This window comes from Grammomys surdaster, unplaced genomic scaffold (assembly GCF_004785775.1).
Source record: "Grammomys surdaster isolate TR1022 unplaced genomic scaffold, NIH_TR_1.0 125985, whole genome shotgun sequence".
NCBI classification, from domain to species: Eukaryota; Metazoa; Chordata; class Mammalia; order Rodentia; family Muridae; genus Grammomys; species Grammomys surdaster.
In genome coordinates, this window is record NW_021620801.1 from 2,868,370 (window position 1) to 2,891,896 (window position 23,527).

At 40.2% G+C, this 23,527-nt stretch overlaps 1 protein-coding gene across 1 annotated transcript in view; it reads right to left on the reverse strand.

Annotated features, from left to right (window-relative positions):
- The window catches only part of Esd (esterase D), a 20,804-nt gene extending 2,004 nt beyond the window's left edge, over positions 1–18,800 (reverse strand). The window contains exons 1-8 of the mRNA XM_028754247.1: positions 18,764–18,800; positions 14,967–15,041; positions 11,351–11,439; positions 8,548–8,646; positions 7,664–7,788; positions 5,871–5,990; positions 4,470–4,568; positions 3,675–3,842 (exon numbers count right to left, since the gene is read on the reverse strand). Coding sequence (XP_028610080.1) covers positions 3,675–3,842; positions 4,470–4,568; positions 5,871–5,990; positions 7,664–7,788; positions 8,548–8,646; positions 11,351–11,439; positions 14,967–15,034 — 768 coding nt within the window. The 5' untranslated portion in view covers positions 15,035–15,041; positions 18,764–18,800. The remainder of the gene's footprint in view (positions 1–3,674; positions 3,843–4,469; positions 4,569–5,870; positions 5,991–7,663; positions 7,789–8,547; positions 8,647–11,350; positions 11,440–14,966; positions 15,042–18,763) is intronic.
- Between the last annotated feature and the right edge of the window lie 4,727 nt (positions 18,801–23,527).

The window sequence follows — 23,527 nt, forward strand, 5'->3', positions numbered from 1 at the left end:
GAGAGAGAGAGAGAGAGAGAGAGAGAGAGAGAGAGAGAGAGAGAGAGGTGTCAAGGTCCAAACAGGCCCAGGATCTTTAGAAATGGCCCAAAGGGGGCTAGCCTTCCCGTTTCTCTTTTCCAAGAAAGAAATACTGTCTCTAGATGTTTCCTCAGTATTAGGCCATGAACATTTCTCTTCATTTTGTAACTTCAGTAACTAAAAACAGGTCAGCTGATGCCCTACTTTTTCATAATCAGAGTTTCTACATACTGTCTACATAGTGCTTTTTAAAAATCCAATTTAGTTATATGCCTAGGAGTGGTAAAGCTGGGTCCTCAGAGGACACATGCTCCAGTATGTTCATAGCAGCCTTATTTATAATAGCCAGAAGCTGGAAAGAACCCAGATGTCCTTCAACAGAGGAATGGATACAGAAAATGTGGTACATTTACACAATGGAGTACTACTCAGCTATTAAAAACAATAAATTCATGAAATTCTTAGGTAAATGGATAGAACCAGAAAATATTATCCTGAGTGAGGTAACCCAATCACAAAAGAACATACATGGTATGTACTCACTGATAAGTGGATATCAGCCCAAAAGCTCACAATACCTAAGATATAACTTATAGACCACATGAAGCTCAAGAAGAAGGAAGACCAAAGTGTGGGTGCTTCAGTCCTCCTTAGAAGGAATAACAAAATACCCTTGGGCGAGCTCTTACTCATCTCTTCAGCACACTGCCTAGACAAGGCTAGAATGATGGTAGGACAAAAGTTGTGGTCATGATCTTGTCTAACAGCCCTGGTATTCAGTGTGGAGCAGAGACTGGAAAAGGGGTCATATGCAGGCATGGTTGTGGATGCCAGAAAGTGCATGCTGACTGGAGCCTGATATATCTATCTCCTGAGAGGCTCTGCCAGAAGTGGATGCTCACAGCTAACCATTGAACTGATCATGGGGTCCCCAATGGAGGAGGTAGAGAGAAGACTGAAGGGGCTGAAGGGGCTTGTGGCCCCATTGGAAGAGCAACAATACCAACCAACCGGACCTCCTAGGATCTAAACCACCAGCCTGGGAACATGATTGGAGGGACCAATGGCTCCAGCTGTATATGCAGTGGAGGATGGCCTTGTCAGGCACTGGTAGGAGAGGAGGTCCTTGGTTCCGTGAAGGCTGGATGCCCTAGTGTGGGGGAATCTGAGGGCAGGGAGGGGGAAGTGGGTGGATGGGTGGGGGGCACATCCGCATAGAAGTAGCAGGAGGGGGGGATGGGATAAGGGGCTTCTGGGGGCAGGGAAAGGGGATAACATCTGAAATGTAAATAAATAAAATATCCAATAAAAAAAAAGAACTGAAAAAGTAGCAGAAGCTATTGCTTGCAATATTTCTTAACTATAATAAGGAACACTCTGGCTTACGCTCATAGATGGAACAAAAATGTTATCATATTGTGGAGAACCCTACTAGCATATTTACTTTTTCCATTTTACCTTTCTTTTACTTATTAAAAAAATATTAAACTCTGAGATTCCTGGAAAAAAAATCCAATTTAGATGCCACAGAGCCCCAGATTAAACCTCTATGAAATAAATTAATATCCTCATGAACTAATCCTTTCTGGTCGAGCAATCTTTTTTGACAACTGACAAAGCACAAACATGAGCCGAGAACGTCCAACGTGACAGCCATACAGTGAAGGTGGGTGAAGCGTGACAGGGCTGCAGTTATTTTTGTTTCTTTTTATATAAAACCTGTTTTTTTTTTCAAAATGCCTACTTCGTAAGAAGATAATTATGCTTATAATCAATGATTAAGCCAGTGATTTAAAAAAACAGCAAAAAATCATATCAAGAGAATCAAACCAAAACCGCTAACCAATAGACCAGCTCTCAGACCCGAGGGACTGTAAGGTCAAGAAACTGAGCAGCCATCTGTGAGTGTCCCCTCTGCAGCCACCACTCAGCAGTGACCACTCCGCTGATCCAATTACAGCTCACAGAATGAGGGCTGCTTCAGACTGTGCAATTACTACTCCTGCTTTTGCTGAGAGGAAAATGAACCAACATATTGTGCCTCACTTCAAACTGTGATTGGTGATTTTAATAAGTTCCTATGCTCGTAAAAGAATTTACTATTCTGTCTTGGCTCCTCCCAAGAGAGCTGAACTCATTTCATTGCTTGGTGTACAGACAGGCATTTAAGAAATTAACACACTGAATGTTTTTTTCCTCACTAACAACGTCATCCATGTTCTAACTCTAGGCTATTGTTTAACAAACTCCAGATATTTTCAGACTTTTCTGGGGCAGAGCTTTGTCTACAGAAAAATCAGAATTTCCTGGCACAGCCTCAGGGGAAGCACACAGAGCATCCAACATGTTAATGCAGTTAAGGTTATCTGAAAAATATGATTACAGCTTACAGCTAGCTATAGGCAATGCAGTTAAACATAGTGCCAAACTTATGACCAAACTGGAATTGAGGTTTCTCAGATTGGCTACTGAACCAAATGTAATTGTGATGGGAAATGATAAAATAAAAAAAATGCTATTACTGAAGAATGGAATACACACAAACACGGACCTAATATATGAGGATAGATATTTGTGTGCATGCATATATATACACATACATATACATATATATATGTGTGTGTATATATATATATTGTATATGTGTGTATATATACACATATATATACACATACACACACACATGTATACATATGTACATTTTTTTGTATTCCACATCATGATCCATCTACCCTGGTAAACATGGAGTTACTAATCCTGTGTAAGCTATAGAGGAAGCATGCTATGCCCAGCTCTCCCTTCAGCACACTGCCTAGACAAGGCTAGAACAATGATAGGACAAAAGCTGTGGTCGTGATCTTGTCTAACAGTCCTGGTTCTACCACACAGCATGACGGCAGGGAAGACATTTACAAGTACTCCCTAAGGATGACACATATATAAAACAGAGGTGCAGGAAAGGAACGGCCTTCTTTGCTAGGATGAAGACTGCAGCTGAGCTAAGGCTATGAACACACAGTGTCAGCTGCAGTGGCCCATGCAGCACACTGGCAGGTCAGCTTCACCACAGTCAGATTTTAGGGAGACATGTCTGACACATTACCTTTAAGCTTTAACAAGTATGTTTTTATAAATCATGATCACATATGGTTTTCAGTGTTCATTTTTCACCTTAAAATGGACATTTTATTTATAATATGTTCTAAACCTTAAAAATAGTTTTTGTTTAAAAAAAAATTAAAATTTCTAAAACTAGAGCAGGGCAAGACGGTGAATTGTGGACAGTCAAGAAAGTCTGCAAGCCAACCCCGACTCCCTCTTACGGCACTAGAACTACAGGCAGCACACGGGCAAAGGGAAGAAAGAGAAGCTGTGAGACTAGACCCCGTTCAGTCTATGAGGCCACAGTGTCCACAGGAACCTAACATGGGAGTGGGGCACCATGCTGTAGAGCAGCAGTGGTCAATCTGTAAGGGAAGACACCAGTGATGAGGGAGCCGAAGCACCACTCACTCAGGCCTTGAACTTGCTGTTCTGTGCGGCCTGGTGATGGCGAAACTCTTCCTACTTCTCATTGTCAAAAGCGATCTTACTTAGATCAATAAAGTTGTAGATACTTTATTTAGATCAAGCTGCAGTTTCCTAATACTTGCCTCTTGTAGCCTAAAAACAACAGGGATTTTCTTTTCTGTGCAGGCAGCTATGAAGTTATCAGGCAGTAACTGCCCATTCGAAAGAAACTCGTCATCTTTTCCTTGATCAATTAAGATGTCAATCTGCGATCCTGAGTAGGACTTCACCAGACAGGTCGCATCATATGCCTGTAAAATGAAGAAACATTGAAAACTTAAAAGTGTCCAGAGCGATATTTTCTAAGACAGACTGTACTAGAACCAAAATTAAACTAAAAATTATCTTAACTTTTACTTTAAGTCAGTCAGATATCCAATTTATTTATTTTTAATTAATTTAGAAGTATTGGTAACTTAGAAATGTAAAAGCAATCACCAGAGAGAAAGTAGTTTCAGGAAACTTCCATGATACGTTACCACTACAAACCAAAGTGACTATTATATAGTTGTCCCTGTGTTCTAGAACCCTCTCAACGATCTCAACACCTGCAATGCTTAAGTAACATATAAAACAGCAATGCTTGCCTATAGCCCACACATGTCCTCCTGAGTACTTTAAGTCATCTTTACATTATCCTGGTTCCTGCTACAGTGTTAAGGTGAGGGAGCAGAGAACAAAGATGATGGGAAAAGGTCTGAACATGCTAATGACAAATGTAACTAAACGCAAAGTTTCTCTTAGTTTAATCTACACATGCAGAACCCATAAGCATAGAGAAGTAACTATATAATAGTCAACATATATACTTACGATGTGTGTGTGTATAACAAACCTGAGAACTTAAGAATGAGTAGAAGCAGTGGTCCATCACCTACCTTCCATTTACTTTCATCTGGTCCCAAATATCCATTAAAAACTTTTTTGCCCCAAGGACAGAGCACAGGGTTGCAAATTGGAGCAAATGCTGACACAGACTTCAGAGACAAAAGGAAATTTAAAAGGAAGTTATATTTTGTTAAATCAAATACGGATGTTTGCAACTTGCAACATCCGACTTAACATAAAAACCCTACAACTGTGGCCTCTTTATACTATAGCTTCACATAATCTATTTCAAAACCTCACAGACCAAACTGTTTAATGCAAGTGTGCCTTAAACAAAAGTTGTCTTCAGAGTTACTCGTTAAGCTGGTGCCTTCCGTAGTGAACCTGTCATTAAATGAGGCATTTCTCTTAAACAGTACCACAGAAGCAAGGTCTGCCTCACTATGCTGGCATTTCCAACACAGCTTTCTGTTTTGACAACGCTGGTTCTCAGTGGGGCAATAGGGTATCTCTTAGCTTTAGAATTCTCACTGTGTATAATCCACAATGCTATTCCTATTTTTAAAAGACAAAAGAAAAAAACAAAACAAAACAAACAAAAAACAAAATAAAAAACCTCTACGTTCAATTTTCTACTTTAGACCATAAATTCACTGACTCACAGTACGAAAAATGGAAAACTGAACATTATGTTCTAGCATTGTGTTATGGAACTGCTCTGAGCAACATTTGTGTATCTCAGCAGCATGCCTGGAATGACTGCCGTCCTTGCCAAGGAAAGGAAACAGAGGAAACTGCCTGCTGACGCTCAACAGCCTGGGTTGTAAAACATGCATCCCTACTTCTGAGCACACTTCATTTCAGTTGTTTCAGTTGTAGGTTTTCAATCTTGGCTCATTAAAAGAAAAAAAAACCCTACAAAGCCTTACAGTGTGTGTGTGTGTGTGGGTGTGGGAATACGGGGGGATGCTGAGAGATATTTTTTAACCAAGCTGCATTTCAGTTCTCATTCAGAGCACTAAGAACATAAAATTCTTAAAGTATGAGTGTTCTCTACTACAGCCAATCAAATTCAGCATTACAAAGACGTCTTGTGGGAAAAAAATGACATAAATGAAATAGTGTCACATAATAACTCTAAGCATCTAATCAAGACTAGCAATCATGAGAAAAACCTATGTTCAAAAGTACAGTCTGAAAGAGCAATGAAAACATAAGCTATATGTTCTCGTACTTGTATCAGGCCAGCAAGAGCCATTCTGATGGAATTCTTATGCTTATAATCTTACAGTGTGTCACATGGTCAAGTTAAACATCTTCTGCCAACCTCATGAAACCCCCGGCCATAGAAATGTTTAATTCCCAGTTCTAAGGCCACTTCGAAAGTTTAGTCAATGAAATTCCCTATCATCCCCTGAAGTATTTCATCAATGAAGCTAGTGTTATCTTACTCTGTATTTTCCAGGATTCTTCAAAGCACAAATCAGAGCTCCGTGGCCTCCCATGGAGTGACCAAAGATGGACATCCTCTGTGGGTCCACTGGGAAATTGGCATTTATGAGTTGTGGAAGCTAGAAAGAATTTAATAACATGATAAAAGAGCTTGGAGGAGATAAGTCAGACTTTTCCAAAGTACTATGTAATAGTGGCACACTCAGTACTTCAAAAGCATAATTGTACAGTAGCTTGAACTGGTGAAGACTAAGAAGAAAACCCTTCAGGTAGACAATGGATACTCATAAATCACTGAAAAACATGTGTGCAGATGTCTTAACAGTACAAACCATCTGAGCTTTGTGAGTATAAATACAGTTCCTGTTTGTAATCGGCAACATTACACAAGATATATGAAAGAATACTATGGACTAAAGAGAAATATATACATTCATGAGGCCACAGTAAAGAATAAACCATGGCATAGTAGTGGTTAAAAAGCCAATGAACAATATAATGGCAGGGATTGATTACACCTTTCAATTAGAAAGTGCTCAGAGCTGGTGAGAGGGTAAAGGCACTTGCCTCTAAGTCTGACAACGTGAGTCTGATTCTAGGACCCACATGGTAGTCAACAGATCAGAGAAACTTGCATACCAATGTTTCTGTACCACTGTTCACAATACCTAAACTATTAATTAACCTAGATGTCCACCAACAGAAGAACAGGTAACAAATATGTGGTGCATATGTATGGAACTGTATTCAGCCATGAAGAATGGAATCCTGTCATTTGCAAGAAAACAGATCTAACTAGATTACGGAATAACTTGTTAAACAAATTAAGTTAGGTGAATAATTCACGTTCTCGCTCACTGTGGATCCTAGACTGTATACAGATATATAAAATCATATATATGACATGAAAGAAGTAGAGTGTCTAAACGTAACATGATGTCATCTACAGAGTCCACACTTAAGAATGGGACAACTAAGAACAAAAGCACACACAGACCAAACAAAGTTTACTGCTTTGTGCTGGGCTGCATTCAGAGCTATCCCAGAATGCATGTGGCCATATGCTGCAGGTTGGACATGTCTGACAGAGGAATAACTAGCAGTGAGGGAATGAAGGAGGAGTTGTGGGGGGGGGCATTGCTTGTATGAAACTGCTGAAATCTTGTATAATGTAATGTACAATGAACATATGCTGACATGGAAAAACCACCAACATAATCAATATAAAAACACAAATCAATAAAATTTAAAAGCCCCACCAAAACATAACTGCCATCTAGGGTATAAAAATTATTATGTGACTGGGTGCTGGCATGTGCCTCAATGGTTAAGTTCTTGCCTAGTATGCATGAGATCCTGAGTTTGACACCATCACCAAAACAACAAACAACTCACTATGAACTATATATGATTAAATTTTAATTGTTTCTGAGTTTTTATGATATATGTGATTAACTCCAGGAAATGCATATACTCAACATAAATATTATTAAAAGAAGTCATGTTTTGCCATTTTCCCTTTCTCATCAAGTCCTTGCTTAGTACGTAAGACACCTGACTGAACCAGCTCCAGAACATGAAGGGCTGTTTCGTGTGCAATGTTCAGAGATCTGAATACAATTATAAAATTCCTTGAGTCTACATTTATTGTTAACCTAAACTGCAAGAACTATTAACATTAGGAAATCTAGTGCCATTCCTATATTAAAATTCTCAGGTTTGGAAGGGTTTTGTATGTGAAACCAAACTCCCAGGGGTCATCAGTTAAAAATTACAAGACAAACTAGATTACCTCCTCTGTCACATAAGAGTACATCCTGTAGTTAGCTTTCCAAGGATCTTCAGTGGCATTGACGTAGAACCCAGCACCAGTGCCGAAGTCCCAGCTGTCCTCTTCTCCTTTAATATTGCAGCCACCTAGCAAGGAAGAGGTTAGACTTTCACCTGCTCTACAGTAAGTCCCCATGTTTAGTATGCTAGTTTTAGTTGGGTACAGTGGCACCTACCTATAATGTCAGCACTTGGGAAGCTGAGACTCATTAGTGAGCCTATCAGCCTAGGCTGCATAGTAAAATAACCCCTACTACACATGCTGTCAGCTGAATATGTGAGCCCACACACAATGGAATGTTCATGAAACACTGAATTTTCTTCTACTTTTTGAGAAACATAATGGGATTTGATTTTCTGTGTCCTTTACGTTGAATGGTACATGCCACTTGTGCTGGCCAATGAGGAAGCAATGACCTTCCAAGCAGAGAATTCAGGAGACAAAGTAAGCTACCCGAGCTTGAACTTCCTTCATCCTTACTCTGTTACAAGTGCCTCATGTGATCTTCACTTCCCATGACTGTGTGGTGATGCTTTCCCTGCAATTCTCCCAGACTGCCAACACTTCTTTAATTCTCTTCCCCACTATGACCTTGAGGAGACAGATGTCAATAGTAAAGATCACTATCCTGAGGTGGAAATGTCTCCTAATTGTTCTCTGGAGTGATTTCATCCTGTTTCCCCATTCTATTTCCAGGATGGTATTTCAGAGTCATGATGCTGCCTGAATGACCAACAGATAACAGCAAAAATTTGAGAGGAACTGTATAATGGGTATCATTCTACTTATAAAACTTAGATTTAAAGACTCAGTGGTTTATAGAGCATTTCAACAAGGATACTTACGGGGGCTGGTATCAGGAGCAATGACCACAAGGCCGTGTTCAGAGGCAGCTTTCTGATAGCCAGACTTTGTTATGAAATTTTGTTCAGTGCAAGTTAAACCTGAAGATGAAGAAGGTTGTTATGTTAAGCTACACTGTGAGTATTCTACAAGCTTTAATATTGTATTATACAGAAGATCAGCTAGCTCAGTGTTATTAGGTACCTAACACTGATGGGAGAGTGGGCAAAAGTGAACTAGCAGTGACGCTTGAGGTGAACTTAAGCTTGAGGTGAACCTAATTTTCCAGAGGTCATTGCTAAATATCTGAATATTAGCAACAATGAAGATTACTGACGTGATATGCTACAAACTATAAAACATTTACAGTTATTAGCCCACAACAGAGTAGAGGTTAAGACTACTCATAATCAATAACATTAAAGTTGACAGTTGAATGCTCTTGGGACCTATAGAACTGCCTTCAGACAAGATCCTTACTGCACCTCCACTTGTTCATTTGAAGACTAGACACAGAACTGACTGCCTCTTCCTCATCAGCAGGTCATATATAACTACATGTAATATCCTTTGAATGTTACCTTGGACATAGTTAGGATCCAAGAAATCAGGACTTCATTTCCAAGGTCTATTTCAGCATCTCACTAATATAGCTCTCCTGTCATTTGATGTAAACCAACAGGAACTGTATTTATATTCAGAAAGCTCAGATGGTATGCACTGTTAGATTTTAATTCTGATCTGGGTCTCGAAGCGAAGACTTTACTAGCTCACTACAAATAAGTAGCAGAAAAAGCATAGGTCTGGACTAACTCTGAAAATGGCACGTGACCTTGGACAGTACTTAGCTTTTCTGGGTCTGTCTTCATGAATTACATGATTTCTTCAATATCTTTAGCTGTACAATTAGCATCTTTTCTAACCAAGTATCTAATTTTTGCTACTGCTGCTCGCATATCTAACACACTTTTAAGAAAATCAAAATTTATGGTGGTTTGAATGAGGAATACCCCCATAGGCTAGGTGATGGCACTGTTTGGGTATGGGAGGCATGGAGGTGTTTGTGCTCACAGATAACCACTGGGGAACCAGGAACATTAAACACACGGGGTTGTCTCTTCAATGGGTGAGATGTTAACCAGTTTTTCACCCAGAAGGCTGAGAACAGATTTGGTTAATACCCTGGTGACCTGGTCACTATCTGTGTGGCTGAAACCATATCACATCTTCCCCGAGACCCTTATCATAAGTTTGTTTTTCTCAGTCCAATTATACAGCCTAGATTTATGGAAGATGTCAGATGTAGTCAATCTATAGAACCCATCTTTATGGAAGATGTCACACATACTTTAAGAAGAGTTCCAATGCAGTCATGTCTCAAGTTTTGTTGTGCACACAGGATTGAGGTAATTACCACAAGGAAGTTTTTTCACCACACTGTGCTGTGGTTAAATGTCTGAAATAAACTACTTGAAGTCAGACTCTGGAAATTAGAACCAACACTGTCTCCAGGGTCATGTTGAATTGAATTTCCTTCTTGCTTCCCCTGGATCAACACTATGCTGGCCATGGTGTGTGCAGAGAGCCCCCACATCTGCTACATACTAGAAGAATTATATCACTGGGGAAAGGCTTTCAGAGTATAAACCCACTCTCTTCTAGTTTGATTTCTCTACGTCAGGCTTTCAGTTGAGGGTGTGACCTCACAGATTCCTGCTTCTGCCGCCGTGTCATGCTGCTTACTGCCACGTTTCCCTGGCATAATGGACTCTTAGCCTCTGAAGCCAAATAAATGATTCTTTCTATGAGTTGCTTCTAGTCATTCTGTTTTATAATAGTGAAAGAAACTAAGAAATGTTCTTTTTTGTTGTTGTTAAAATAAAATGTTTACTTTCTTTTTCACACTGGCATTGGGGGATTCTTCTTGACAGATGCCTGGGTAAGATTTGTTAACATAGGAAATAATTTTATGGAAGGAAAATAGCATCTGTGACAGTTGCTATAACTCTCTCCTTATGTTTGGTTCTGATGAAGATGTGCTCATATTTGATGAAAGAGAAGTAAACATAGGGACTCAGAACTATGCCTGAGCATCCTAGCCCTCACCACCTGTTCTACAGTCTGATTAGAAATATTAACCGAAGTTAAGAAGAAGCACTGTGTTCTTTGGACACCTTAAACTGCTGCAGGAAAATGCTATGGCGTTCAGTATTCGGACACATCTAGGAAGCTACTTGTCTGTAGTTTCTAATGCATGAATCTCTGCGTTCCAGTTCCATCTAATACTGTTCTCTTTGACTGCTAAGGGCTTTGCAAACTCCAGAAATGCTTAGGCAGGTAATAATTATGTGTAAGATTTCCAAACCTTTATCAGTGAGTGCTAAACTTTACATTTTCAGTTAAGTTACTTGGTCTAACTGAAAAGGAAATAAAAATGTAATTCTCTAGGTCCGAAGTTATTCTCAAGATAAAGTTACAAAATGGAGTATGATAGCCTTTTAAAAACAATATTTATTTTATTACTTTTTAATTATGTGTACATATGTGTGCCTGTGTTGAGTACAGGTAGTTGTATCCTTAGAATTTTGCAGACAGTGTTAGATCCCTGAATCTGCAGCAAGCTGCTTGAGGTAGATTTCAGAAGCCAAACTTGAGTCTTCTCCTAGAACAGTACACTCTTAACCACTGAGCTGTCTTTCCAGCCCCGTCTGAAGTTTCTAATAAATGACTCAAAAAGTATATAAGCAGGTCACAATAAAAAGGTAAGGCAAAACTCCTTTATGAAATTAAAAATAAAATACTTACCAGACAGCCAGTAAAGTGCAGGGCACTTTCCACTCTCGGCCTGGGGTGGTAGGTAGACAGCAAATTTCATTTTACATTTCAGCTCAACACTGTAATATCACAGAAAATAGTAATCAGGACAGAAACTAAATAATTTAGCATTTTATAAAAAAGATGAAACCAAGGAGTACACATGGAGGGACCCATGGCTCCAGCGGCATATGTAGCAGAGGATGGCCTTATCGGGCATCAGTGGAAGGCGAGGCCCTTGGTCCAGTGAAGGCTCAATGCCCTAGTATAGGGGAATTTGAGGGTGAGGAGACGGGAGTGGGGGGGGGGGGGAACACCTTCATAGAAGCAGGGGAGAGGGATGGGATAGGGGGTTTATGGGGAGGGGAGGAGGGAGGAACCAGGAAAAGGGATAACATTTGAAATGTAAATAAAGAAGAAAAACCAATTAAAAAAAAAGAATCATTGAATATATAGTAAAGAATTTTTAAAAATTTGGTTTAACATTCAAAGGAAGTACCAACATTTAAGATATGTGCTTAATGTCTTAAAAAAAAACCAAATGAAGCCAGTTTAGTGTACTGAGCTGAGTGAAAGTGCCCCAGTCTGAGCCTATGCTTTGAGGCTGCATAAATTCCAGATGTTAAATGTAATTCTCAATGTAGCACTTCTATTAAAAAGTCTTTATTTCTACAAGATATGACACACTAAACCAACTTCAATACAAAATGGATTCAAAAACATGTCTGTTCAGTTCTGTGTTTGCTTCTGGGCACTGAGGTGTTCCACATCCTCTGTCTTCACGAATTTTTTTTTCATTGATATTTTATTTACATTTCAGATGTGATCCCCTTTCCCCATCCCCCCCCACACCCCCAGGAACCCGTATCCCATCCCCCTCCTCCTGCTTCTATGAGGATGTGCCCCCACCCACTCTCCCACTCTCACCTCGAATTCCCCCACACTGGGGTATCTAGCCTTCATTGGACCAAGGACTTCCTCACCCACCTATGCCCTACAAGGCCATCCTCCCCTACATATACAGCTAAGGCCATGGGTCCCTCCCTATATGATCCCAGCCTGGTGGTTTAGGCACTGGGAGCTCTGGTTGGTTGATATTGTTGCTCTCCCCATGGGGCCCGCAAACCCTTTCAGCTCCTTCAGTCTTCTCTCTCACTCCTCCATTGGGAAGCCCATGATCAGTTCAGTGGTTAGCTTTCACGAATGTTTTATCAGAGCTACTCTGCCTACAACTAGACAACTCTTGTCTCCGGATCCCTTGCCTTCAGCTCTCAGTCTAGTCCCTCCCTCTGGGGAGTCTGCTGCCCAGCTGCTTCCAGAAGAGAGCACATGAGAAATATATGAAAAATGTTTTCATTCTCTCCACACAACGTGTGGCCAGGCACAGGCGCATCCTTTAGAATTTAAGGTATCACCATCTCCTTGATTCTGGTATGGCTCACGAACTAACCTTATTCTCAAACACACACACACACACACATACACACACACACACACACCCTTCCCCTCTAAATGTTCAGAAGTTGTCTTTGTTCCCAACAATCTAACACTGCACAGCATTGTTAGTGCTTTCCCCCATGGTGCTTGATAACCTTTCCAATCGGACCACACTAAGAAGTCTAGAATCACCCCTCATCCATTTATTTATTGATCTATTGTGTTAGTGTGCACTGTGTACACACCATGATAGGTAGGACTCAGGGTAGCTTGTGGGAGTCCACTCTTCCCTTTTACCACATGGGTCCTGGGGTGTGGTGGCTGGAATATAAATGGCCCTCACTGACTCACAGATTTGGATGCTTAGTTACAAGGGAGTGGCACTATTTGAAAGGATTAAAAGGTGTGGTCTGGTCAAGACAGTGTTTCACTGGGGGGTGAGCTTTGAGGTTTCAAAAGTCCATGTCTACTTCTCCAGCACCATGTCTGCCTGCTGCCATGTTCCCCACCATGATAATAATGAACTAAACTTCTCAAAGTCTAAGCAAAGCCCCCAGTTAAATGCTTTCTCATATAGAGTTGCCTTGGTCTTGGTGTCTCTTCACAGCAACAGAACAGTGACTAAGACATGGAGATCTAAGAACTCAGGTCATGAGCCTCGATGGCAAATGCCTTTACCTACTGAGCCATCTTGCCAGCGATACAATTACTGAATTACTTATTCTTTGTAGCAACACAATTTTATTTTTCAAACTCTTTAACAGAGCTGTTGGTTTTCTCTAACTGGTCTAATTTCCTTATTTATTCATTTTACCTTGTACTACTTCCTAGAAAATTCAATTGAGCTTTGTCATCTGTTATCAAATTTTGATTTCTGGGCACTTTGTTCTTGGGTATTTTTAATAGCACTGACCACTCTGAGGTGATTTTCTCATATCTGTGACATCTGAAGCTACGTTCTGCAGTCTACTGTCCAGTGCCTTTTCCTTTATGCCTTCTCCCTAATTAGGCATGCATCTTTCTAATGGGGGCCTTACTCAAACATCTAGAGGCTCTTTAGTCATCTATAACATTTCACAGTGAAACACTAAATGCATGGTTTACAACAGTATGCCTGGTGAGTCTGCTAATCAGTTTCACTGCTGAATGGGGTGTGGCTAGACCATTGTATTTAAAGGTCTCCATCACCACACCAGTTCTTCTGAAGTAGTCAAATCCCCGAGAAGAAAAAAGCCTAACCCATAGAATGTTGGGAAGCCACTGGGGAAACTTCAGTGTCCATTCTTCTAGTACTACTTGTACTGTTTCATCTTTCACCAATTGTGTCTGGAGTTCCCTAATATAAGATATCTACCTTTGATGGATAACAAACCCTCAGTCTTTGGCCAGAGCTGGGAAAGCAGCAGTCTGACTATACAGAATGCTGAGACAATCTGAGAGCTCTCTGACTTTCACAATAAAGTTTTCACTTCTCACCCTGTTCCTCAGTTTCATTTTTATCTTTCCAGTTGTCAGTGCGTCTTAGGAATTTATATGAATACATCACTTCTCAGTGTAGAATTTAGTTTTCTAGGCTTTGCTAATAAGTTAGATAGTATGTGACTATCTGCATTTTTTTTTGCATCTAAAATAGTGTTCTCAGCTCCTGTCCTCTGCTTCTCTATCTCCTTCTTGGTGCACATGCACATGCTGAGGTGTGTGTGTGTGTGTGTGTGTGTGTGTAATGCATCTCTGTGTGTGTGTTTAATGCATTTGTGAGTATGTGTATTTAATGCATTTGTGTATGCATGCATATTTAACGCATTTATATAATGACATATAATCAGATTTCAGAAGGTGGTGGAGGCAAAGATGTCTGTCTATGCTGCCATTTTAATCAAGTCTAGGTTTATTATATTAGAAGATTCACAAGGAAGATGTTCTCTGAATTTTCAATAAAAGCATAGATGGTTTTCCAGAAAATTTTGGAAGACTATCAAACCAAAACTTGAAGACAGTCTATAGGCTCTTCTTTATCTCACAGCGCCCAATCCAGAAACAATTAAGTTTGGTGGCAGTCTTAGACACACAGTGCAGGTTGGGGAGAGACGGCAGGTTATAAGTGAAAGTTTTGTTTAAAATGACAACAAAGCAGATAATAAAAACTGAATGAGCGTTATCTTACGCTTACCTGCTATGCTCGAAAACTTTCTGGAGCCCACCAAAGCACCTGTTGCTGGAAATCTGTTTTAGCGCCATTCTTCTCCTGGGACAAAGAGGAATCCCGTTAATTAAAGGCTTTTCCCATCTCTCGGGACAGGGTTTTTGCTATATAGCCCTAGATGTCTGGTACTCGCTTTATAGACTAGGCTGGCTTGAAACTGGGATTAAAGTGCTGAGATTAAAGGTGCATGCTACCACATGCCCGACCTATGAACGGCATTTTAGTTCTGAAACCCGTGAAACAAAGCTGTTCTCCGATCAATTATCTAAGCACAACAGCTTCACACTCATGAGGACACCACCGGCACTCGCTTGACTCCAGCAAATGTCAGTATTGTGGTGTCATCAGGGAGGTTTGCTGCTCTTACTGTTGTGGACTGGCTCACATTCTTTCAAAACAGGTGCTAGATGACTGATTAATTGAGAAAATTACTGAACATTGACAGCACCATAGGCATTTTTATATGTACATCTATGAGTTCTTACAAGAAAGTGACAAGAGACTTTTGTTAGATCCACATTCTCCTTTCAGACACACCAACAAGCAAACGTGAGCCTGTTAGCTGTGAACTAAGGAATCGTCCTCAGAAACTTTTGAAGCCTAGTAATTAATCCTTTTCTCTGAAATCAATCTGTTTGATTCTCATATGAAGATACATTTAAACATTTATAAATAATTATCTTTCAATAGAAAATGCATGGAAAAAACTGGAAATTCATTTTTTTATCATAAATACCTATTATGTGGATAAGAACTGAACTGATTCTGATGTGTACCTGATATGGAAAGATTTCCTTCCCACTCCTTGAAGCACTTTCTATATAATATAAAATAAAGGACAGACACCACGAAGACGTGTTACCACACTGGTGGTCTCCTTAGTGATGTCTCTCACTGGGTGCTGACTGGACACTATTCTAGGCTACACTTAGGAGAGTAATGCTAGTTTGAAAAGTGAATTTTGGAAATGTTTTTGCACAATTAAGAGTAATTTCAGTCCTGTTCTTAATCTGGATACTTAGTTGTACACTGGAGAGCTGTGATTTGAACTTTGATAGGCTGACACTAGAGATCTTAGCTGCTTTGTGGTCCTGCTGCCTAGAGGATCATGGAACATTGCTTTCTTTTCTCTTTCGTTAAAAAAGAAAAAAAGATATTCCAGATGAGCCAATTCTATAGGATTAGGGTAGTTACACATTGATCAAGTACCCTCTGTTTATAGGTAGCTTGTTTGTAACATATGAAATATTAACTTTTGTTTTGTATATTATTGCAAGTATTGTTTCTCTGTCACATAGATATCTGTCACATGAACATGACAATGTATTCTATAACATGTTATTATTTGACACAAACTTCAGTTATTCTTACTCATGTAAACTAAAATATTCACATTACGGAGGCAGACAGTATATATATTTTAATATACATAGGAATGAGACCAAAGAATACGATTTGTTTGCTAAATTATTCTACAGAGAAATCCTGTTTCCATAAACCTAGCGAAAACTACATCTGCCTCCTTGAAGCATTGCTTGCTGAGCACAGATCTCGTCCCAGGAAGCACCTAAGAATTATTGTTATTTGTAGAATTCATGAGTAATTGTTTAAGCTTCTTCCGTACTTTGAGAAATTAAAAAAAAAAGTCCTTGCCTTTTTGTATCATTTTAAACTGTTACTCACCTATGTGAATAAACCAAAGGTATTTTATTTCCTCTGCTCTTTGACTGTTGCTTAATCCTAAGTCAGAACTTTTCATTTGGCCATAATAAACAGGGCTAAAATAATTTTTAAGCTTTTCTTTATTTTTTTTCTTTGACATTCTATCAAGTTTTTAAACATTTTCTCCTAGTATTTGTTTTATAAATTTAATTTTAAATCAAGTAAACAAGAATAATTATATAATATGTATTAGGTGATTACATTTTTCAGTAAAATTTTTCTGTGTGAAAAATAATTGTTCTAAGCCATATTGTTATCATTTTTTAACTGAGTCACAAAAAATGAAAATTAAACCTACCTGTCCAATTGCTAGGGTTTATTTTGTCTGCACCAAAGAGCAAATGTTTTAAAAGAAGATTGTAAAATAAAAAATATTTTAAAAAGAAAAAATGGATTATAGTAGGGACATGTTTACCATAGCACAGGCTAACCAGAGGTTACACACACGTTGTATTTTTACAGAGACATACTTGAGGTGGGTGATTGTTGACCTGGGAATATGGCAACATGGGACAAAATCTCAGCCCCCTTAATCTACCTTAATACAGACCGTCAGCACAGGAGGGTTTACTTAAGCACATCCTACATATATGACAGTGATCCTGTAAGAGTGGAGTATGCATTGTACATGTTCATACTCCAAGTACCATGTAGGCTTGCATAAGCTCATTCTGGCATGCTCACACAAGAATGAACTTTCTTAATACTACATTTATCAGGACCTAGCCTACTTGTTAAGATACTGTTGACACAAGGCTTAGTTAGGGTTTAGTCACAAACCTTTGACAATGAAAATGCACTTTTGCTGCTTCACAATGAATAAGCACATTCTGCTGCACTGGGGAGGGCACAAATTCAAGGTACTGACCACCATTTCTTTACTTAAAGCCTCTCTTTCCTTGCCAAGAACTCTATTTCACTCCTACCTACTCCCTCCCCGCCCCTCGGTCCTTCCCCAGTTCTCTTCCCATACTTCTCCCCTAACTCACAGTCCCTAAATTTCAACCACATCTTCTAGGCTGAAAAATCTCAATCTGTCTTTTTATATTCAAATCTTTAAGCATTAGTGCCAGAACTGCTATGTACTTCTATCGCTACAGTAAAACCCAACACATTTAAAATTAAACTGAGGTAGTTCGTTTTTAAGCCAATTTTCTTCCAGATCCTTTCCTGTACAACCTAACATCTGAAATGTCTCAAAGTTGAACTTTAAAACCTTGCGCATGCCCTGAATCCCAGCTGAGCCAGGCAGATCTCTATGTTCATGGCCAGTTTGGTCTACAAAATGAGTTCTAAGACAGTCAGAACTTCAATGTCTCATAAATAAATAAATAAATAAATAAATCCTAGTATCATCATGAATATATATATAATATATATATATATATATATATATATATATATATACACTAATTAAAACCTTAGTTTACTTTCTTACTAGTATGTCCCACTACAAACAATACCGTTATAGAAGCCTGGGGTTTCATTCCTTCAACTTCTCAAAGAATGCCTATAGGTAGCTCACCTTCAGGCCTAATATGGCCTACATAAAAAATAGTGAATTTTATTAATTTTCAAAAACATAAATGCCATTTTTCTGACAACTCAACCACAAATGAACTACTGAGGGTAGCATACACCTGAATTGTTATCACTGGGGCACCGCCACGCGCGCACTGCCGACGACGCCTCAGGGCCCTAGTGGCGTCGCCAGAAGCCCAGGCTGGGTTCCGGGAGGGAAAGCGTTCCCCGGGCTCCGCGCGGGAGTGCTCTGCGAAAAGCAGCACCGGCGGGCACTCCAGCAACCGAGCTTCCCAGCGAGCCTGGCGCCCCAGGTCACGCACTGTTTCCAGCTCCCTGAAGTTAAAGCGATTAGCAGGCCCGGCGGGACAAAGCCGGCTCTGCCGCTGCGGGAACGATGCAGAGATCGTTACCATTCCCTGCCGCTATCACCACCGCAGGTCTAGGCGTCCACGCACAGCAGTCCCAGACCTGGTAGTGGAGAATGCCTGGAAATTCCATTCCAACCCAACCCATCTTACCTCGGTGAGGGACAGCGTCGAACTAGCTAGAAAAGAAGGGTGGTGCTTCGGCCTGGAGCGCGGCCCTTGGGCCCGCCCACACCGTAAGCCCCGCCCCGGCCCCCTCTGGGGCGGGTCCTACGTAGAGTCTCCGCCCTTCGTACCCGCCCCCTCCTTTGGCCGCTTTCTCTGGCCACTTCTCACGGCCCCGCCCTCAAGTCCCTCCCTTTCACCTTCCCCACCCAGCCCGTCCTCCTGGGCGGTGCCATTCTGAGACTCCGCCCCCAGGGCGCGCACTCTCCCAGCAGTCTTGCCCTACGGATACGCCCCCAGGGAGTCGCTGAGCTCCCGGGGCCCGGCCCCTCCCCTACAAGGCCATTCCCGAGAGCCCTTTCGCGGGCTCGTATTTCCCGTGGTGTGTCGGGGTGAGCCGAAAGAGCGTTTGTTAGGACACTGGACCGCTAGACCTCTATAGCGTGCCTCAGATGCTTCCAGAAGGCAGCAAGAGAATAAGGCTCTAGTACACCAGCCGACCTCCCCCAGTTAACTTGTGGAAAGGACTTGTGTGTAACTCTGCAGTTGTTTAGAAACCTGAGCAGAAGTTTGAAATTTCCACGTCATTCCAAATCTTCACTGACCTTGCTTGAGCTGGAGCTTCTAGGGAGAGGACACAGTAACTCTGTCAATGTCCATTTTTTTCTCCTCTCTTCCCTCATTAAAAGTTGAACTGTTGTAAGAGTTTCTGGTTAATCATTTACAGCAGATCTCAACTTCATCCAATTTAACCAGCAAGTGTACTTTGTTCAGAAAATTAAATATAACAAGTAGTTTTAAGGCTGCTAGGTTGTGAATACTATATATAACCCGTAAAGTTGCCTGGCTTAATAAACATGTAGCCTGTGCATTTACAACAGGCCTGTCAGTCAGAAGGACCCAGTGCCTGCTCTGTGTATATGCTCTATATTTTAGTTTTGCTGGGGGGACTTGCAAATTATGTGGCTAGTCTTGCTGAAAAAACAAGTAGGTGGTGAATTGAACTCAATGGAATATAACCTAAGTGTGGATGAGCTGCCATGTAGAATGTTGCTTTTCTGGGTCATGTGACAGACATTTGTGTACATGTTTAATGGTTAATAAAAATGTTATTTTGTGAAAGTATTAAGGTAGATTCTTAAAATCATCATCACCATCATCATCATCATTATTATTATTGACAGGGTCTTAAATGTAACTCTGGCTAGCCTGGAACTTACTATGCAGACCAGGCTGGTCTTGAACTCAGAAATGCCTCTGTCTCCCGAATGCTGGGATTAAAGGTGTTCTCTAACACTCCCAGGATAATTACTTTTACATGTAATTCACTGAAAGGTAATTCTTTTCAAACTGGGTTTCACAACTGAAATAATGAAAGAAATACTTAAGTCTTCAAATTCTTTCTAATTGTTAAATGCTTGCACAAAGTTTAAAGAATGTTCAATTAGTATCTTAATCTCTTTGAGATGCAGACTAACTTCCCCAAAAGGTTCTTGTATCCAAATGAGGTGGTAATGATAATCATAATGACAGTTTCTCTCAGTCAGCATGCAATTATACTAGATAAAAACTTCTATTCTCAAAAATATTAATAGTATATATTGTTATTTGGGTATGAAAGTAAAGAAAACCTAATCAGAAAGTAATGTTGATATTTCTGATAATGAAAATGAATAGATATTGATCACTTAAACAAATATCTCCAAAATTACCTAGAGTAGTGGTTCTCAACCTAATACTGTGACCGTTTAATACAGTTCCTTGTGTTGTGGTGACCCCACCCCAACCATAAAATTATATTTGTTGCTACTTTATAGCTATAATCTTGCTACTGTTATGAATCATAATGTAAATATCTGTTTTTCAGTGGCCTTAGGAAACCCTTGTGAAAGGGTCATTTGATCCTCAAAAGGGGTTGCAACCCACAGGTTGAGAACTGCTCACCTATGGTATGTGACTAAGAATATTCAGTTTCTCAGTTTGAATATGAGCTGTGAACGGGTTGTAATCAATAAAAGAGCTCAATGAAAATGACCAAAATTCAAATCTGCTTCAAATCTGTGGGAATGGGAATTGTTTTAGCTTTCCAAAAACTTTATTCATAGGGCTGGAACATAACAGAAATTTATTCCTTATGATTTTGAAGGCTGGAAAATCCAAGATCATATAGCTGGGCAATTCTGTCCCCAGGAGGGTTCTCTTTCTGGTTTGCAGAGGATCACCTTGGTCTAAGTTCACTGCAAAGAGCAGGAGTTCTGGTCCCTTCATCTTTTGTCAGGGGCATTAGTCATACTTGTGAGGACCTTGTGCTCCTGTCATAGTGTTCTCATAATTGTCTACTTCCAAATGCCATCTGACTAAGGACTTAGGCTTTAATTTTAAATTTGAGAAATATAAATGTTGAGTCTGCAACAGACTAATGTTTGTCTACAAAAGGATGCTGGAATATTGGACATCTAGATGGCTATTCTAAAATACGTGTTAACCTGTCAAGTTAATGAATCTAGGTCTGAGTCTAACAATATGTACCTCTTAGAACCCTGTCTCTTTCCTCTGTTCGATAATTTAATTCTCTACATAGGTCAGTGTGTGTGTGTGTTTGTGTGTGTGCTTGTGTGTGTGTATGTGGGCATGTGTGCTTATGCACGTGTGTGTGCACGTGTGTGCATGATGGGAACCAGTGTTTGTGTCCGTGCCATATGCATGTGGAGACTGGAGAGCAACACTAGGTATCTTCCGCAATTGCTCTTCACCTTATATTTTGAGGCAGAGTCTCTCATTGAACTGGAGTTCAACAACTGATTCAACTAGCTGTATGGTGAAGCCCTTGGATCCTTTGGCCTCCGCCTTTCAGCACTGGAGTTACAGATGTGCACCCCGAGGTCTAGTCCTTTTTACATACGTGCTGAGGATCTGAGCTCAGGTTCTCTGTTTGCACAGAAAATGCTTTATCCCCAGCCAGCTCCCCAGACCCCAGCAGTTCAGTTCAAAGGTTGTTGACTGCAAAGCCTGACAATGTGGGGTGTGTGTGTGTGTGTGTGTGTGTGTTAGTGAGAATCTTTCTGCCTTGTAGTGGGATTAAGGTTTTGAAAACATTTTATAATTAATATTTTAAAAGAGATAATCTATTCTATTCATACTACATACTAGTGCCATAAACAATGTCTCCAATCACTTGATCATATTGTTATCATTAAAGGTTGAAAGTTTGTGTTTTTTTCTTTTATTGAATTTTTTTTTTACCGATGTGATTTATTCTTGTTGACATTTTCAAGAAGATGTTCTTGGATTTATGGTGCACTTAAACATTTTTAAATTTAAGATATAGTCCTACAAGAGGAATTATTTGCTCAATTGTTCTGGACATTTTTATTGTTCTTGAGATCTATTGCCATATTTCTTTCTGGAAAGTTCATAGGTGCAGTATTTATCATCTTTACTTTCATACACTAGGGTCATGTGTATTATTCTGAGACACTCTGTTTTAAAACTTTTTAATAGCTTTGTGCTGTGTCAGTCTGTGGATGTGCCACATTTTACTTAACAAATGCTACACTGACCTGGATATTAGTCCTGTAAAACTGTTACAAAGCATAGGAATATGAAATACCACTTTGTTTTGCTCATTCAATAGAAGTTAGACAAGGTACAAACAGGGGTAAATGATCTGTGATCCATGGTGTCTGTGGACTTGGTTAACTGTGAGATCCAACAGCTGAGATGAGTCAAAAGTGGATGAATGGAATCATTGATTAGTGCTTCCCCTCACAAACCCAGTGACCCTCCAGAACTAAACGATAAGACCCTATGTCTGATGACTGGCTCCATATATTGGTTATAGGACATCAATAAATCAAGACGGAACTGGTCTAGAAGCTCCCCTTCCCAACCCTCCGCAACTCCTGAATACCTTTCATAATTTTTAGAAATTCAGTGCAGGCCTCTGAGGAAGAAAGGTCTTCAATATTCTTATTTATCACTGAGCTCTGTGAACTGCAATGCCAACCTTCTAGGCAGGATGTGCCCACTGGTGCAATAGTGGCATGAATAGTATGGGGCTAACCAACCATTTTACGATTGTACATGAGACCCAATCCACATGTAAAGTTCATGGCTAGTATTATAAACCAGGCCAAAAATCTATGTCTATGGATATTATCAGCCCTATGGAGAAACATACTACAATTTGCTAAGTGGAGATGGTGTCAAACTGCCTTCTAAATATTCATGTTTATATACATAGTTAAGTATGTTGCTTAGCCTTGGTCAGAGAAGCTTCTGTTTACAGAGGGCAGTGGCTAACGCAAAGACTCATAACCAATCGAGTGCTGAGAATGATGGCTATGCAGTGCTCAGCTATAAATGGGGCCTTTATCACATCCTCCAAGGCTCACAGGACATTTTGGAAAGGGTGTGGGGGGAAGTTTAAGAGCTAGAGAATGGAAGGAGTGATGTGAAATGCTACCTTCTGGATGGAGATCATACACCCGTGAACTCACAGCACAGGTGGCTACGTGTTCAAGGCCTGCATAAAACTAGACCCATCAATTCCCTGTCAAAGATGGGAAATGAGTTTGTGAGCTGCACCCCACCCCTGAGCTTGGTGCTATAGGAAGTTAGTGGTGGCTGGGGGAGGGGAGCTATATTCCTCAGTAGTGTAGTTACTGGTAATTGCCCTTGCTCCATTAAACAGCCTCCACCCATGGTTATGTATGTTACTCTAATTAAATGCATGTGACAGACACACAAGCA